The sequence below is a fragment of the Leuciscus leuciscus genome (genome assembly GCF_965113295.1).
Source record: "Leuciscus leuciscus genome assembly, chromosome: 12".
Lineage (NCBI taxonomy): Eukaryota > Metazoa > Chordata > Actinopteri > Cypriniformes > Leuciscidae > Leuciscus > Leuciscus leuciscus.
This window is the reverse complement of record NC_138736.1, coordinates 2,965,008-2,984,091: the sequence shown is the minus strand read 5'-3', so window position 1 is coordinate 2,984,091 and position 19,084 is coordinate 2,965,008. Positions and strand designations below refer to the sequence as shown.

The following is a 19,084-nucleotide window of genomic DNA, read 5'->3' as shown; positions in this document are numbered from 1 at the left end:
CACACTAGGAAAAAAATTGTTCTTCAATGGTCCACTGAAAGGATCTTTGGGGAACCAAAAATGGTTCTTCTGTGTATTATAATTATAATTTTTAATAAAAATAAAAATTTTAAGAGTGTAGGACCAAAGAAAGCTGCTTTAAAAGATGCTTTGAAGACATTAAATAGCTGTAAATTGAGTTGTTTTACTTATGAAATGGTGATGAATGTGGATATGGATCAATATGGATTGATTCCATGAAGAACTGTTAACATCCATGGAACCTTTCCATTGAAATAGGGTTCACTGAAAGGTTCTTTGGGGAACCAAAAATGGTTCTTCTGTGGCATCACTTTATTTTTAACAGTGTAGGACCAAAGAAAGCAGCTTTAAAAGATGCTTTAAAGACATTCAATTGCTATAAATTGAGTTTTTAGTTATGAAACGGTGATGAAAAGAAGTCTTTTGGATGCCACAACGCAATATTTCCCAGCAAAACCTAAAGAAAAATCTTCTAATCGGAGTTGAGGTTGTTACTTTGACCTCAGCCGGAGCACAGTGAGGAATGCTGAAGGACAAATACTGTAAGAAACTCAGATTCGCTTTATTCCTGTTGCTAGCAAGAGTCTTATTGTGCACCCACTGCACCAGCTCAGCCATCAATCTTTTACGCTTGCTGTAGAAGTGCTACAGCTTTACGGCGAATCAAATTCTTCTCTCAGACTGTTAATCTGCACTTCACAGCCCGCCGTCGCTGTGGTATCGGCTCTCAGAGGGCCCTCAAGGGCCGTATATAAGCTCCACACACTCACCTTCTGTCACCATCTGAATCCACCAAAAGGTTGTTGAGAGAGTGAATCACAGTTTTAAAGACACCTAAACACATTAGTCATAAAGAGCACGGGAGGGAAGTTGCCTAACCCAGTGGTTCTCAATCCTGGTCCTGGGGACCCACAGCTCTGCACAGTTTGTATGTCTCCCTCATTTAACACACCTGATTCAGATCATCACCTCGTTAGGAAAGAGCTCTATGAACTGAACTGGGTGTGTCAGATAAAGGAGACATATAAAATGTGCAGAGCTGTGGGTCCCCAGGACCAGGATTGAGAACCACTGGCCTAACCTGCTAGGTGCCGAATTTATCCATTTGGATGATGGGAACCAGTTATTTTGATCCTAAAAGTACAAAGAATTCATAGCCTTAGGGCGTTTTCACACCTGAGAGTCCGAACCAAAGGTCATGTTTTGATACATATCATACATTCGGTAAGTTTTGGTTTGGTTTCACATTGCAATTATGTGACCGCACTAAAGAACTTTACATGACGTACTTGCGTCCTGTCGTCATCATCTATGTGGGATGCATCTTGACATTGATTAGTTTGTAAACGGACGTGCGTCTGACGCAAGCGGCAACCTCCCTGTCTCTCTCTTGAAACCAACACTGAAGTGAATTAAACGTCAATTCATCGACTGGCCACTAGAGGCTGGCTGCAAAAGCGAGTCAAATCTGCATCTCCCCCATGTTGAAATGCCCAACTTTACAGCAGAAAAAAACATGTTTACAGCCTGGAGCAAACAGTGGCTTTGGTCTATATAGCTAATTTTGCCCTTCATGACGACTGTGAGGGGGGTGAATTTTTTTTATATCTCATCCGTTTAAATTATATTAAGCCTTAAATTTCTGCATAATTAAGGGTGTGTTCACTTTTGAGTGACAGGTGGATTCCCGCGGCTGTGGTCATTAGTCATCATTAGCCGTTTGTCTGCTGTCTGTTAGCCGTCACGTTACCTCAGCTCATTGTCTGACTGTAAAAATATATAAATTCGGGAGTGACGCGCTGCCAAGATGGCGACGGTCGGGCACGCCCACTTTAGGCTTCAAAAACGGTCTTCAGAAACCTACAGGTGACGTCACGGACACTACGTCCATATTTTTTTACAGTCTATGGTCTGACGTCAGTGTGTTGTCAATTCACCGGGTAACTTTGAGAAGAATGAAAAAATAATAATAATAATTTGACAAGAATGAATGAACGTACGCATATCGTTGCCGCTATACTGTTATTATTAAGGCATTACTCTCTACAGCACCAGCTATACTCGAGGCTAGTTCACATTCGCCAAATGAACGTCCTCGTTGTGCGAACACTTAATCGTCGCCGGCAGGAAAGGAGGAGAAGAGCAAGCAATCCTGCAGGAACCACCGGGACTTCCTGTAAATGGTCTGAAAGTCCGAACCATACAGAAAATGCGTTCACACTAGAAACGAACCAAAACTTTGTTCAGTTTGATCCGGACCGAGACTAGCTCTTTGCGACTGATCAAATGTCATCTGTTTGGTCTGGATCGTGGTGCGGGGGAGGTTTCACACCTGTAATTTTGATTCGGATCAAACTGAAAAGTTAATCCGGACCAAACAAGGTAGGTGTGAAAGGGCCCTAAACCAGATACATTCTTCCGATGGCTAGGAAAAGAACAGGGTACTCAATCATTCATTGTTACAGGAGGAGCTTATGCTTATTTGTGCCCACTTAAATCATATTCACTTCATGAGGGGCAAAAACAAAACAAAAACTCAAGAGTGCCACAAGTGCAGAATTTGAGTGAGTCGACGTGAGCCGACTGAAGAATCTGAATGTAGTGTTTACATGAACGCTTAATTAAGTGATCGGGTTGATATGCGTGTTTAAATGTCACAAGTATTAAATCATATGATTGATTTTTGACATGTGCTCACCGCACAAAGGTTCCCGCTGTTTGGGCAAACTATTCTCCTACATCGCTTCTTTCTTTGTTTTAAAGAGCAGATTTAATATTTTTCTATTTCAGGTCCTAGTTAGGACACGACGGGCACATGAACCGCTATGCCGTACTGCTTATATTTATTAATCAGTAAGATCGCCCCTTCCCATGATGCCCAAAACAAGGCATCTGTGGATGAGAGTCTGAAACGAGGACTGGTGGGATGGATTTATGAAACTTCATTCAACAACAACAACAGCTCGATTCCACACGTCATACGTCACTGCACAAGTGTTTCAGTTTTCAATCTGATAAAGTGTTTACATGTCCTCTCGATTGGATTAGAAAAGGTTTAAACCACCCCTTACAGTCCCAATTAAATTTTAATCAGAATTGGCCAATTTATTTTCCGCTCGACGTGGTCACGTGACTTTTTTTATTCTGACTCTGTGCTACTAGTCCGATTACAATACGATTATTAGGGTCCATGTAAATGCAGCTAATTTGAAATCTAAATTTCTTAAAGGGTTAGTTCACCCAAAAATGAAAATTCTGTCAGTAAAAAAACAAAAACAAAAAACGTCAGAACGTAGGCTCACTATTGGTCGACGCTGGTCGTGTGTGATGCATCACATGACCAGTGTCGGCCAATAGGGAGCCTACGTTCTGACGTACAACCCAGTTGCCTCACTCAGAGGCCCACACAGAAGAAAATGAATAGTTGAATAAAGTTATTTTTGTTTGTTTTTGCGCACAAAAAGTATTCTCGTCACTTGATAAACTTAAGGTTGAGCCACTGTAGTCACTTGGACTATATTAAACATTGTCTTTACTAACTTTTCTGCGCCGGCAAGTTTCGATCCCATAGAAGCCTATGGAGCAGTGATCCAGCTCTCAGATTTCATCAAAAATACTTAATTTGTGTGCCGAAGATGAACGAAAGTCTTACGGGGTTGGAACAACATGAGGGAGAGTAATTACTGACAGAATTTTCATTTTTGGGTGAACGAACCCTTTAAGACTCACTGTGCATCGTGGGCCAGGATGGATCCACGCTTTCATGTTGTTTACGCCAACGTCTGACCCGACCATCTGAATGTCGCAGCAGAAATCGAGACTCGTCAGATCAGACAACGATTTCCCAATCCTCTATAGTTCACTTTTGGTAAGTCCGTGTGTTTCCATTACCCTTCAAATTGCGCAAATTGAAATTGCGAATTGAAAATACGCCCAATGGAAACACGTCAATTTCACAAAAACTCCCATTTATCGCAAAAAAGTTTTCCCGTTCGCATGAGGTTTTTCAGGCGATTCGAAAAAGGAATATTTCGCAAAACTGCAATGGAAACAGTTTTTGTGCATTTACAGGTCACCTGACGTAGATGACGCGGTGTGATTGGACAGAATACGAGACAGAGCTCTTTATTAAATTCATAAAAGACAAAAGAATTACAGGAATACTGGATTCTGCACCTCAAAGAAATGCCACAATCAAGACCTCGAAGCAGAAATGAGGGAGAAACACCCAGAAACACCAACCGTTCACAAGTATAAGGGTCTTTCCTTACCATTAATGCTTGGATAACACGCATATTATTAATAGTAATGGTCAGTGCAGTGGCTGGGATATACTTAAACCTACCAACATCTGTCTCCATGATTTTTGGAGTGACTTTTCGCGAGAGGAAAAAAAAACGTTTTAGTCGCATTACATCGGCTAATGGAAACGCCGTCATTTCGCAATAGTTTTTTGTTTTTTTGTGCAAATCTGTAATGGAAACTCGCATCTACTGTTCCCTTTCTATCAGCTCGACCTCCTCTGACCTCTGGCATCAACATGGCATTTACACTCACAGAACTGCCGTTCGCTGGATATTTCCTCTTTTTCGGACCATTTCCTGTAAACACTAGAGATGGTTGTGTGTGAAAATCCCAGTAGATCAGCAGTTTCTGAAATTCTCAGACCAGCAGCCATGCCAAAGTCACTTAAACCACATTTCTTCCCTATTCTGATGCTCGGTTTGAACTTCAGTAGATCATCTTGATCATGTCTGCATGCATTGAGTTGCTGTCTGAATAAATATTTGCATTAACGAGCAAGTTGAACAGGTGTACCTAATAAAGTGGCCGGTAATATTTCTTTTCATATTTATGCAAGTAGACTATATTAAAGCAGAATATTCACAAAAGCACTGTCTGCTTAGTAGGCGGTGACATGCATTGATGCTTCCTTCAAGCTTTCAGCCTTCAGTGTTTCACCCGAACGTCACCGTTTGAAGAGATGTAAAGACGTGCATGAAGAGAGGAGTGATTTGAGTGGATCTCTGCTGCCCCCTGTTGACCACCTGCCTTTCCTCTGGGTGACAGAAGTGTTCAAGCACAGCATTAAGGGGGATATTTATGTTGCTAATTAAGAGAATAACTCCTGTACAGAAAGCAGAGGCAGAAAGTAAAAGAGTTGTGTATCATCTTGAGGAAGACAAGTTGGTAAAAGTGCATTCAGAAATGGCATATTTTTCAAAAAACGAAATATGCATACAGGGTGAATTCAGGTAAATATTTTGCCATTGAGATGACTTGGAAAAAATATGTATATTCTGTATTATTTGCATTAAAAAAAAAAGAGAGAGAGAGAAAGAAAAACTCGGAAAATCAGAAACGATTTAAACATCACCCTGCTATGATTCTCATGCATAAGCAGACCTTATTTCACACTGCTTAAAAAGTGCTTAGCTTTTGCCTGAAAGGTCAAAAATAAAGAGTTTCATAAACGGAGAGAGAGAGAGAAAGAGCTGAGAAGATATATATCCCTGGAAGGGATTTGTAGAGCTCTCCGTTTAAGCTGCTTACCCACCCTGAAGCAGTCGCCTCTAATCCACCTGCTTTTTACATTTAGCTTATTTGTATTCATCTAAAAACTCTGTGAACAGCAGGCAACAATGGCTGATGCTCAGGTGGCCGAACCCAAAGGGGAGAATACAGCAGATGGTTAATATCAGGGTCTTCCTCTATTCCTTCTTAACTCACCGTTTTGCTCACAGGGGAGGATTATAACAAGAAAACAAGCATATCAATAACACCGGCATCAGATGCGCTTTCAGAAACCTGCAAATGCGACTCGAGCTGGCGGCTTCACTGGGAGGACAAGAAATGCCAAACAAATTCAGTTTTTGATCAATTAAGAAATAGAGATTAGAGCACTCTGGGGATCCAAACACAAAGACGGATACATAGGCCTGCTGATATTGTCAATATCACCCATTATAATCACCTTTTATCACCAAATGACTTGATTATGACATCTATCAAAGTTCAAAGAATGTCCACAAATTCTCCTAATAATGTGCTTCATAGGGATGAGCTTGAGTCACCGAGTGAAGAGAAAGTGACGGCAATAATCAATCACGAATTGAAAACACGATAATTCTATTCAACAACTTTTTCAGCCTTAAAACATTTAAATTAGCCTAACCTTTTTTAATTAAACATCATTTTAAACTCGCTATACTGATAAATCAGCATATTAGAATGATTTACTGGAGGAAAAAAATGGCTTCTGACTAAAAATGTATAGAAATACATGACATTTTAAAGTATATTCAAATAGAAAATAGTTCTTTAGGGCTGTGAAACGATTAATCGCATCCAAAATAAAAGTTTGTGTTTACATATATAAATAGACACACATGCATGTATATATTTAAGAAAAACTTGTTATTTATATATAAAAATATTTATATTTATTTATAATACAAATTATATATATATATATATATATATATAGTACAGTACAGGCCAAAAGTTTGAAAACATTACTATTTTTTATGTTTTTGAAAGAAGTTTCTTCTGCTCATCAAGCCTGCATTTATTTGATCAAAAATACAGAAAAAAACTGTAATATTGTAAATTTTATTACAACTTAAAATAATAGTTTTCTATTTGAATATACTTTAAAAAATAATTTATTCCTGTGATGCAAAGCTGAATTTTCAGCATCATTACTCCAGTCTATCAGTGTCACATGTGACATCCAGTCTATCACATGATCCTTTAGAAATCATTCTAATATTCTGATTTATTATGAGTGTTGGACACAGTTCTGCTGCCTAATATATTTGATGAATAAAAGGTTAAAAAGAACTGCATTTATTCTAAATAAAAAAATATTTTATAATATAAAATAATATAAATCTTCTTTACTATCACTTTTTATCAGTTTAACACATTCTTGCTGAATAAAAGTATTGATTTATTTCAAAAAAAGAAAGAAAAAAAATTACTGACCCCAAATGACTGACCAGTAGTGGATATTGCTGTTACAAAAGATTTCTATTTTTAAAACATTTGCTTTTTTTTTTTTTTACTTTTTATTCATCAAAGTATCCTAAAAAAGTATCACAGGTTATGAAAAATATTAAGCAGCAGAACTGTTTCCAACTTTGATAATGAATCATCATATTAGAATGATTTCTAAAGGATCATGTGATAGACTGGAGTAATGATCCTGAAAATTCAGCTTTGCATCACAGAAATAAATGATAATTTAAAGTATAATAAATTGAGAACCAATTATTTTAAATTGTAATAATATATCACAATATTACATTTTTTTCTGTATTTTTGATCAAATAAATGCAGGCTTGATGAGCAGAAGAAACTTCTTTCAAAAACATTAAAAATAATAATGTGTCCAAACTTTTGGCCTGTACTGTATATATATATACAGTATTTATAAGCAACTATTTCTTAAATATATGCATGTGTGTATATTTATATATACAAAATAATAATGCACAGTACACACACATATATTATGTAAACACAAACTTTTATTTTGGATGTGATTAATCGTTTCACAGCCCTAGTTCTTTGAAATTTGAATAATATATTTCACACTGTCGTCTGTTAGAGTTTTGTTATTCTGAACCATCATCCATATCTGTACACATATCTGCAGCTCTGAGCTGGAAACACTATAATGAAGTTTGCAACTACGGGGCAAAAAAAATACAAAAACAAAAACAACTCCCAGCGACGCGTGCATGAAAAACCTTATTCAGTGAAATAGTGGGAAAACAAAGAAACCTTCAGGAAGCCCAAATGTTTCCTCAGAAACATCAGAATGTGTAAAAAGGCCCATGAACCGTCAAGCGCCTTAACGTGGAGCATCGAGACGCCGCAGAGAATGAGCTGGAAACCCCTCAGGCACAAAACAACCATTCAAACATCTCCAACTACAGCGAACCAGGAGCCGAGCTTCAGTGAAGCGATGGAGAGAGAAGCAATGCAATCAGGGAACAGCTTTTCTTCTGCGGCACAAACACTAGAAGAGAGGAACACAAAGTGCCACGGCTTTCAACAAACAAAGCATATGCTAAAAACAAGCATGAAGTTTCCGAGCATTCACAACATTTAGCACTCAGAAAGAAAGTTAAATGACTGAGAAGCTTCACTGGATTGAAGTCGGTTCAGTGGATTTATTGTGGCCGTACAAACGAATGAACTACAAAAACACAGCAAAACATGATCTGAGTGCTCCTGATCAGGAGATGATCTTCTACAATCTGATGGAACTAGAAGATAGATAGTTGAGGGTTTATAACAAGACAATGCAGTTACTTAATAATTATACAAACCAGGAACTCTCAGACTGCGATCATGTCTTCATAAGCACATGAAAAACACAACGAAAAACTGACAAAACACATTGAAATATCTCCATATTTGATAACAATCGGTGGAGAAATGTGTACGTCACCATTCAATCATTTACAATCTAACATAATATCCATTCAACTTCTCAATCTACATAATCCTCAAACCTGTACAGGACTGGATGGGTTCAACTAATGCGTGCAGAACGTAAACAATGCAGTGTTTCCCATACCATTATAAAATATGAACAAATATTTACTACAAATATGAAGAAAAACTATCATCATGTCAAACACACAGAAACTCAAAAGGTCTTCACGGCAACCCGTCAAAATAAAAGTTCGGTTTAACTTGACAGAAATATTACCGTAGTAGAATTTAGATCCGTCTCAATGTAATAATAATAATAACACTAATACAAATATTTTTTTTCAACCAAAACTTAATTTTTTTAAGGAATATTCACAATTTTTCTTCCATGTTTTAATTTGTTTAAAAGTTTGTTTAATTTCATATGATCAAAAGAAATTAAATTCATGTTTTATGTCTTCATTTGATTACCAGAAAAAACACAACACCGAATTTGTGTGGACATAAAAAAATTAAAAAAATTGTATAAGTTTAATAATTGTATAAGTTTCATGATTTCAATTAGACTTGCTTTTTTATTATAATTTTTTTTCTTTTTTGCTTCAGTTGTTAACATACATTAACCCATTTAATCCCAGGTGTTTCCCAGTTAAGGTTGTACAGGACAATGAAACAAACTGCATGACTGTCCTAAAAAGTAAATAAAAGTATGTGTTTGCAACTTTTTCATAATATTTTCATATGCAAATATATAAATAAAACAGTATTATATATATATATATATATATATATATATATATATATATATATATATATATATATATATATATATACATACAGTATCAGTCAAAAGTTTGGAAACATTACTCTTTTTAATGTTTTTGAAAGAAGTTTCTTCTGCTCATCAAGCCTGCATTTATTTGCTCAAAAATACAGAAAGAAACAGTGATATTGTGAAATATTATTACAACTTCAAATAATGGTTTTCTATTTTAATATACTTTATTTATTCCTGTGATCAAAGCTAAAAATGCTGTTCTTTTTTACATTTTTATTCAACAATGAGTTCTGAAAAAAGTTTCACAGATTATAAAAAAAAATATTAAGCAGCACAACTGTTTCAACACTGATAATAAATAAATCATCATATTAGAATGACTTCTGAAGGATCATGTGACATTTAAGTAATGATGCTGAAAATTCAGCTTTGATCACAGGAATAAATTACACTTTAAAGTATATTAAAACAGAAAAACATTATTTGAAGTTGTGTTCTTTTAAAAACATTAAAAATAGTAGGCTAATGTTTCCAAACTTTTGACCAGCATATACTTATATGGAAATTCACTGGAATTAAATGGGTTATGTACAGGTAAACCCCTAAATGGGCAGCAATATACAACATATTCACGCGTTTTTGATCATATGTGCATCAAAATATTTAATTTATATGGTCATTGATAAAGTTATACAAATTACATTTCAATTTTTTCTACTATTTAAATTTGTATTTGTGGCCAACTTTGAAAAATTATTATTATTTCAATTGTTGTTATTATTATTAATCTGTTTGGAATATTATCATGACATCATTCTGCAAAGTGACCTGCAGGTGAACTAACCAGAAGCTTCTGTTCACAGAGACATTTAAACACACACTCTGTGTGAACTCCGCTACACTGAGTCTGTTAAACGGGATCTCACCAGCCCTTCGATCTGGATTTGTTTGACGGGAGAATCCAGTGTTTTTCCAGACGGGGATTCTTTACGGGATGCCATCTTCACGAGCGTTTGGGATACAGGACCGTTAAACCAGTGGCTTCCGGTGAACCTGAGAGCGATGAAAGAATCATTTACTGCAATCGGATCTTTTTCGATGAGTGGGTTGAAATACCGGGACTAAACGCGATTCATTAATTTAAAAAACATTTTATGAAAACGTGCAAAAACATGTTCAACTGAGCGATGCGAATATAATATTGTTTATTATATATTCACATTCTATTTATATTCTAAATTACTTTTAATAACGTAAAATGTTTTTTATATATTTTTTTTTTAAACTTAACTGAAATCCAAAAAATTACAATAAACAGCCTTATTAATAGAAATCCCGTAATAAAGAGTAATATGTGACTACGTATTCCACATTACGGTGGTTTTGAACGGTTCCTTTCAATGAAATGAACTGTTCAAAAGAATCGATTCGCGCTCGCTAGAAGGTACAGCTGTAATAGTGGTCGGAGAAACAATAACTATTGCGCACTGTTCCTAGAGTGAGTTAACTAATACAGTTCTGAAGGTCACTATCTAATCATAATTAATTAAACTTGTATATTATATGTAGTTATTATTACCTTATTCCTATTAGTATTTGTTAGGATTAACGCGGTATTTCAATTATAGCAGCTTGCGGTTTTCCACCCGGTACACATTTACTGTAACCACGCTGGCACCATGCGAGAAATGTTTGAGATTGGCGTGAGTTTCGTCTAACTGTTTTGTTGACATATTGACATAAATCAAGGGTATTAATCCTCACCATTTCGGACTGATTGTTCTTCTTCTTCTGCCCTGTCAGGATAATCTATTCGTTCAAACTGTCTGAGCTTTATGTGTAAATAATCCAGCATGAAGATAAAGCGTCAGAAGCACGCGAAGAAAACCATCAGTTTTTACAAGTACAACTTTAGCTTTAGGGAACCTTTCCAAATAATAATCGACGGGACGTTTTGTCATGCGGCGTTAAAGAATAAGATTCAAATCAAAGAGCAATTGCCAAAGTATCTGATGGGAGAAGTTCAGCTCTGCACCACAAAGTAAGTCAAGCTTTTGTCTAGTGTTGCTGCACGTGTGTGTGTGTGTGTGTGTGTGTGTGTGTGTGTGTGTGTGTGTGTGTGTGTGTGTGTGTGTGTGTGTGTGAGATGATGTGTAATAACAGATGTGTGCTGTTGTTTCGCAGCTGCGCACTGAAGGAACTTGAAACCCTTCCTAAAGAGCTTTATGGAGCGAAACTCATCTTACAGAGATTTCAGATCAGGAGATGCAAACACACGAATGATCCGGTTCCTGCATCTGAGTGTTTGCTGTCAATGCTTGGAGAGACAAATCCACACCACTACTTCATCGCAACTCAGGTAAGGACTCAACAACTGGAACCAAGTCCTGTGGTTCTGTAGAATTAAGGAATAATAACACACAATGATTCTTTATTACCAGGATCAGGAGTTGACGAAGGCGCTGAAGAAGATCCCAGGGGTTCCTCTGCTCTACATTATCCTCAACACAATGGTGTTGGACAAGCCGTCTGAACGAACGCTGAAGCACGTCGAAGCCGTTCAGCTCGGGGAGATCGTGAACCCGATCGTGAGCATCCGGAGTCTGAAAGAAAAGGAAGGCCTCGGGAAAGACGGCGAGGACAAGAGAGGCAAGAAACGCAAGAGGAAATCCAGCAATCCCAACCCACTCAGCTGCCTGAAGAAGAAGAAGAAGCCCATGCCTCCGCAGCTCAAGAAGACGGACGGGGAGAGAAAGAAGCGGATTAGAAAGAAGAAGCGACGGCCTGTCGGAGGAGAGAAAGCAGTCGCATCCGATCCCGTTAATGCTTAGAGTCCAGCAGAGCTTCAGCAAGAGTGTGCTCGTTTCTCACCGCTCTTTTATTGTAAAGACTGACTTTTCCCAGACCATGCACGTGTGCCACATGTGTCTAATAAACTAGTGTTTCTCTGTAAAACCAGGCCTGTTTTTTTGTGGATGTTTAAGTTTTATATATATATATATATATATATATATATATATATATATATATATATATATATATATATATATCATACATACATACATATACACTACCGTTCAAAAGTTTGGGGTCAGTAAGATTTTTAATGTTTTTAAAAGAAGTATCTTCTGCTCACCAAGGCTGCGTTTATTTGATTAAAAATACAAACAAAAACAGTAATATTGTGAAATATTATTCCAGTGTAAATCATCTGTTTTCTATGTGAATATACAGTAAAGTGTAATTTATTCCTGTGATCAAAGCTGAATTTTCAGCATCATTACTCCAGTCTTCAGTGTCACATGATCCTTCAGAAATCATTCTAATATGATGATTTGATGCTCAAGAAACATTTATGATTATTATCAGTGTTGAAAACAGTTATTTACATTTTTATTTCATGATGCTGTGATGAATAGAAAGTTCAAAAGAACAGCATTTATCTGAAATCTAAAGCTTTTGTAACATTAAACGCTACCCTTCAAAAGTTTGGGGTCAGTAAGAATTTTTATTTTATTTTAGGGGGAAAGAAATAAAATAAATCAATACTTTTATTCATTAAGGATGAGTTAAACTGATCAAAAGTTACAGTAAAGACATGTTAGAAAATATTCTATTTTAAATAAATGCTGTTCTTTTGAACTTTCTATTCATCAAAGAATTTTGAAAACTGTTTTCAACATTGATAATAATCATAAATGTTTCTTGAGCATCAAATCATCATATTAGAATGATTTGTGAAGGATCATGTGACACTGAAGACTGGAGTAATGATGCTGAAAATTCAGCTTTGATCACAGGAATAAATTACACTTTAAAATATATTAAAATAGAAAACAGTCATTTTAAATTGTCATAATATTTCACAATAATACTGTTGTTGTTTTTTTGTTGTTGTTGTTTTTTTAAAACATTACAAAATCTTACTGACCCCAAACTTTTGAATGGTAGTGTGTATATATATATATATAGTAGTGGTAGTATATTATTCAAAATTTGTTAAAGGTTTTGTAAGCATATTGCGTAGTTGGAGTCAGTTGTTTTATTTGTGATAACAACATCATTTTTGGCCAGGCTGTCATACAAAGAAATTATGAATGCATACAGAAACAAGAGAGAAGCAATGAAATATTAATAACTAATTATGTTGTAGACTATGTATGTGTGTGTGTTTGCTCAAATTATATCAAATTAATAAATTAATGTTTTAATGATGATGTAATAGTTAGATTTTTAGGTAACGCTTGAGGTATAATTTGAGGTATATATTTGCCAGCAAACCACTTATTTTTGACTTAATTTTGTCAATAATTTTTTATACAATAATTAAAGGTTTAAGTTACAATTATATTATATTGTAGTAATAAATATTTAATAGTGCTGTCAAATTGATTAATCGAATCTAAAATAAAAGTTTGTGTTTATGTAATATGTGCGTTTATGTTATATTTATTTACAGTATATATACTGTATATTATGTGTGTGTATATATATACATGCATATATATAAACACACATACACAAACTTTTATGTTAGATGTGATTAATCAATTTGACGGCACTAATACATTTAATACATATATATCATTAATTATTTGAGAACAGAAGTGTAGTTGGCTTACTGTATTAATAATTAGAAATGGGAATATATATATATATACACACACATTCCTCATATATATCATGTTAAATATTATTGGAAATGCTTATTAATAAATGAATAATATCAATTTAAAGTGATAATGTTTTAATACTATTATTTTATAATAATAAATCAAGTTGCATTTAATGTTTTTACCACAAGAGGGAGGCACAGCCTCGAAGAGCCAATCAGCCTGACTTTGTTGCCCAGTAAGTGTGATATTTGTAAGGTTTGTTCACATAAATTAATATTTATTAATAGATTAATATTACATTCCAATGTTTTCGCTTGGAAAACGCCTAAAAGAATAGTAATTTGAACACATTGGCTCAACATCTTGTAGGACATTATAAGAGTTTAGTGTGTGTTGCGTCATGGCGGAGGTTCTGAAAGAGAACTCGGTCCCATTCTGTCTCTTTGAATGTCTGTAACGTCAGAGACTTGATCTATTGGGTTTAAATATAGCCTCCATTGTGTCTCGGCTATTTTTGCTCTGAGTTGGGATGTATTGCTTGTTTGTTCAGGTTGCTTGGGAAACACAGAGAGGACAGGACAGCATGCGGCTCGTGTTCGTCACTGAGCTCAGATCTACACAGAACACACACTAATGTCTGCATGGGATCAAAATCAAAGGCAAATGTCATTTGTCATCTATTCAGTCCTGAAACAAATAAACTGGTCCGTTTTCAAACTGGGGTCCGGAGAAAAGTCTCGGGGAAAACCAGGGGAAAAAATGAGTTCTGGGTTGTTGCAACTCATGTTTGGGTCAAATATGGACAAACCCAACCATTGGTTTACATTTTTTTAATATTAATTTTTAAACCCAACAGTTGAGTTTGTCCATATTTGAGTTGAAACAACCCAGCATTTTTAGAGAGATTAAAATAAATAAACAAATAAGTGATTAAGTGTTAAATTAACACACGCATAAATAATACAATTAAAATAAATAAATAAATAAACAAATTGCTTAATTTCTTATTCATAAATTTGCTTAAACGTCTAGAGAAAAAAACAAAAAAATAAAAAAGTTAATAAATTAGATTAAAATAAATAAATTATTGAATGTTAAATTAACATATGATTAAAAAAAATGAATAAAGAAATAAATGAGATAAATATATATTACAAATAAACATTCAACTCTGGTCACAAATAGAAATGGAAATAAAAGTGTACAAAAGTCGATAGAGTGGTTATCTCTTCTCCTGCTCACCTGTCATATTACAGACTCTCTCTACGCACATGCGCAGTTCTCATTGTACCTCGAATTACCATAAATGCACAAAGTGGCTGTTAAAGTTGCGAGTGGATCTCTGAGCTGAGTGAGTGAGTGGAGGCGGGGCTCATTTGCATATTCATAGAACCACATATACTAAATGAGGCAAGGGTGTCGAGTTACATAATCCGTAAAAAAAATCTAGCATTTCGAGATTAAAGTTGAAATATTTCGAGATTAAAGTATACGGAAGACTTCTTGTAATTTTAAATTTATTCTAAAATATTACGACTTTATTCTCGTAATGTTTCGACAGGTTAATCTCGAAATATTTCTACTTTATTCTAGAAATATTTCGACTTTAATCTTGAAATGCTATAATTTTAATTTTTACCTTGCGGTTCAGGGCTTCCGTAATACTATGTTTTTGTGATAGATCTGCTGTTTTTGTGGTGTGTTTTCTCCTATCCCTTCTTGTCTCCTGTCTATGTCATAATCGTGCAGATGTACGCATATCTGCTGATGCAGCAGTTTTTCTCACTCAACATCATGTGTGTATTTCTATTGTCTATTTCTCCCATTACCCCAGCTGTGTAAGGTAAAGCCATAGTCTTCCTTCTGCTGTTGCACAGCAGCTTTATTGGCTTTGGCTGTACGACCTGTACAAGATCTGTTTAGGTGTGTGTGTTGAAGAAGGCTCTGCCCTTTCTCTTTGTTTGGGGGGTTAAAGTGTCATTCATGTCATGTCAACCTCTCCTGTTTTAGCCTGGTCGTTCACACCTCAGAGCTCAAAAGGTCTGAAGAAATAAAGCTGTGGAAAAGTGAGAGTGGGTGGGAAGAGGGGAGACAACAACCAATAAAACACAACCTGCAACACACTCATATACAGACATATGAATATATGACCACAGAGGGGGAAACCTTGAGGGCATATTGATGCATTTTACAAATATTACCCTATAAACGCGGAGGCACATTTAAAAGGGCTAATAATAATATATTCATTACATTTACCAGCACTACAGTCTGTGAACAAATGTTTACTGGTCAGTTTAACAGAAAGAATAAAGGCATCGTTACTTTTTTGTCCATTGGTCTTTGAATTGTCAGTACATCATTGTCTTCTGTGTATCAGAATAATCCAGCGTTCATGATCAGGAGAGAGCAGGGCACAACCTAACGCTTTTTGACTTTCTCAGTTTTGTAAACCTACTTTGGGCTCAGAGTAGGCTATTATTTTATTTTTTTCAACATTAATTAAAAACTGTTCGTAATTTTTACGGTAAAAAACTGTAAAAAATTAAGTTAAATAATAAAGCAACGTAAAATACTTTTTTGCTTAACAGTATATACCCTTACTATATACAGTGAAAAACTGTAATAGCTCTCATGGGACATTTCATGTAATTTTACTGTAAAATACTGTTAAATGTAAGGATTTTGGATGTACACAAAAAAAAAAAAACCTTAACGTTGCATTTACCGTACCTTACTGTAAAAAGTAAACTAAAATTTACGGTAAAAAAAATACCAGCTGTGTTTAGCAGTACTTTACCGTAAAAAATACGGTAGAAATATTTATGTTTTACGGCATTGAACTAAAGTTTACGGTAAAAAACTGGCAGCTGGTTGCAAGCGATTTACCGTAAAAAAAATATGGTAGTAATATTTTAGGTTTTATGGCATTGAACCTCATTTTATGGTTAAAAAAAAAAAAACTGCCAGCTGTGGTTGCCTGTAATTTAAAAATATTGTATTACAAACCAATTTGTCATAAAAGTTATTATTGAGAATTACCAGAGGTTTAGACGTTGTTGTTTTATTGAAAATAATAATATTTGAAGTCACCATTGTGGAGATAAGTGTTTGCTTTATAGTTGGGGTCTTGACCCTTGACTTTCTAACTTTATATTTCCTCTGGCTGCTTTAACTGTGTGTTTATAAAACACATTCGTTATGACATGAAAATCAGAGAGAGAAAATATGATCGGGTATTGTTGGAGCCTTATATTCCATTGTATGAGAAATGTTTAATACTAATATATTTCACGTTTTAGTTAATGAGTATAATAGTTCTGACCCTTCTGCATGCGAGTCAGCAGAACAGATAATCTGAAGAACTTTAAAAACACATTGTGTACAAAAAAAGTTTTGAATTACTGAATACTTTAGACCAACACAGACATGAAGAATCAGCGTATGAATCTCAACAACGGTGACTATCAACAAAATAATCAGATAAAACTCTGAACATCACAGAACAAGGCACTAAAAAGTTGCAACAAAACAACAGCAAAAATAAAAGCAGATAATAATAATAAAAGAAGGCAATTCAGCATAATTTATTCATGCTGCAATGCATGCTGGGAGATATTGATGAGTTTTGATTGATGGCTCCCATCATCACCGTTGTTGAGACTCATATGCTGAATCTTGAAGTCTGTGTGTGTCTGCAAGATATCGTAGTTCAAAACTTTATTGTGCACGTTTTACACTTTGTAACATGATCATATGACAGATGTTATCTAATCTAATAAAAAAAATGAACAAGACAAACTAAAATATTTTCTCAATAAAATACACTTATTAACTTTTTCATACAAAATTATGAAATTTAAAAAAAAAAAAAAAAAAATTGAGTTTGATAAAGACACCGGAAAACACGGCTTATACAGCATAGTTCAATTAATAATTTCTGAACATTTAATCTCAGTCTTTATTCAGCTTTTTCTCATGGTTTCTCAATAGAATTCATAAAAGTATAGAAAAGAATATCATAGTTCTAACAGCTGGGCTCATTGTAACGCAGTGTGACAACATGCCCCGCCTGCACAACTGGGATTTAAACCCGGCTAAGTAGATCAGCATTAAAGAACTATCTCAACTGTAAAATAACAGATATAAGATAAAAAATTAAAATGTGGAAGTATTTAAAACAAGTGTGTTCCAACCATAGACTGATGACGATCACACGTTGATCTGATTGGTTACAAGGTAGTTTGTGACGTCAGAAACACCAGCGATTTCAAAGCGTGTGTTTGAGACTGTCTTTGGTTCACTGCAGTTTTAAGGAGGAAATACTCAGCAATGCTGTCGACTTATGAATCTACACATGGTTTGTCTTAAAGCATATTAAAAACACCACATAGACACATAAACAACATTAAAAGCTGGATTTTCACCACAGGGGGACTTTAATGTTGACTAATGAAACCTTATTTGTGGCATCTAAGCATTTGAAAAGCCCTGGTTTAGCTGGTATTCTGCCAAGGACACTCACAGACTCCAGCTGTCTTCACTAGTGTTTCCCACAAAGCCTTGGCAATGTTCACCTATTCAAGTGCATTAAACATTTACAAAGCTCAGTTGAGGCTGACGTCAGTCTACGTCATTCCCTTCACATAAACAGACTTGTGTTGCATGCAAAATGAGCAGTGTTGGGGAAAGTTACTTTTTACAATTACAATGCTGCGTTACTTAGTTACTTTATATGAGAAGTAATGCGTTACTTTACTTTTGCGTTACTTTTTCTCCCCTGGGCTGGGCTTGCTTGTTTGTTTTTTAATAAATAAATCAAAAGTGATATTTTTGCCAAATTTTAAGGCCCTTTCACACCAAAAGTGAAGTAATAATGCATATTTACTCCTGTACAGTGGAGGGCGCCGCTCAAACAAACCTTTCCAGATGTGCTGCTATTCTGGATTCAAGAACAATAGGAAACAGGAGAAGGAAGTTCAACACTCTTATTTCTAAATCTAATCTAAAGTCATTTTTGCTTATTAGTATGGTTGAATTAGATCAGTAGCAAAGACATTGGTTAATAATGTAAGATTAAATACATAAAGTAGCCTATATTTGTGTAATTTAATATAGTTAATTATAAAAGTTTCGCGTAAAATTCTGAGGTTGCATTTTACTGTTTTTATTTATTATGAGGAAAACTGTGAGATGAGTAAATGCATGTTCACATTTAGTC

At 35.1% G+C, this 19,084-nt stretch overlaps 2 protein-coding genes across 3 annotated transcripts in view; one reads left to right on the top strand and one right to left on the bottom strand.

The window, feature by feature from the left end:
- The window catches only part of eif3hb (eukaryotic translation initiation factor 3, subunit H, b), a 77,628-nt gene extending 67,314 nt beyond the window's left edge, over nucleotides 1–10,314 (bottom strand). Inside the window, exon 1 of one of the 2 annotated variants that reach the window (XM_082185961.1) lies at nucleotides 10,174–10,314. In XM_082185961.1, coding sequence (XP_082042087.1) covers nucleotides 10,174–10,248 — 75 coding nt within the window. In that variant the 5' untranslated portion in view covers nucleotides 10,249–10,314. Of the gene's footprint in view, nucleotides 1–10,091 lie in introns of both variants that reach the window. The other variant, XM_082185962.1, reaches the window with a different exon arrangement.
- A 583-nt stretch (nucleotides 10,315–10,897) lies between these two features.
- On the top strand, nucleotides 10,898–13,464 carry utp23 (UTP23 small subunit processome component). The gene is made up of 3 exons (XM_082185986.1): nucleotides 10,898–11,288; nucleotides 11,432–11,606; nucleotides 11,689–13,464. Exons 1-3 carry the CDS (start codon nucleotides 11,101–11,103, stop codon nucleotides 12,076–12,078), a joined length of 753 nt encoding a protein of 250 aa, XP_082042112.1. The 5' UTR covers nucleotides 10,898–11,100; the 3' UTR covers nucleotides 12,079–13,464.
- Nucleotides 13,465–19,084: the final 5,620 nt, after the last annotated feature.

Excerpts from the sequence above, each read along its gene's own strand:
- utp23 (XM_082185986.1), top strand. The coding sequence starts at position 11,101 with ATGAAGATAAAGCGTCAGAAGCACGCGAAGAAAACCATCAGTTTTTAC. Across the intron at positions 11,289-11,431 it reads GTTCAGCTCTGCACCACAAA|CTGCGCACTGAAGGAACTTG; the intron begins GTAAGTCAAGCT and ends GTTGTTTCGCAG. Across the intron at positions 11,607-11,688 it reads ACTACTTCATCGCAACTCAG|GATCAGGAGTTGACGAAGGC; the intron begins GTAAGGACTCAA and ends CTTTATTACCAG.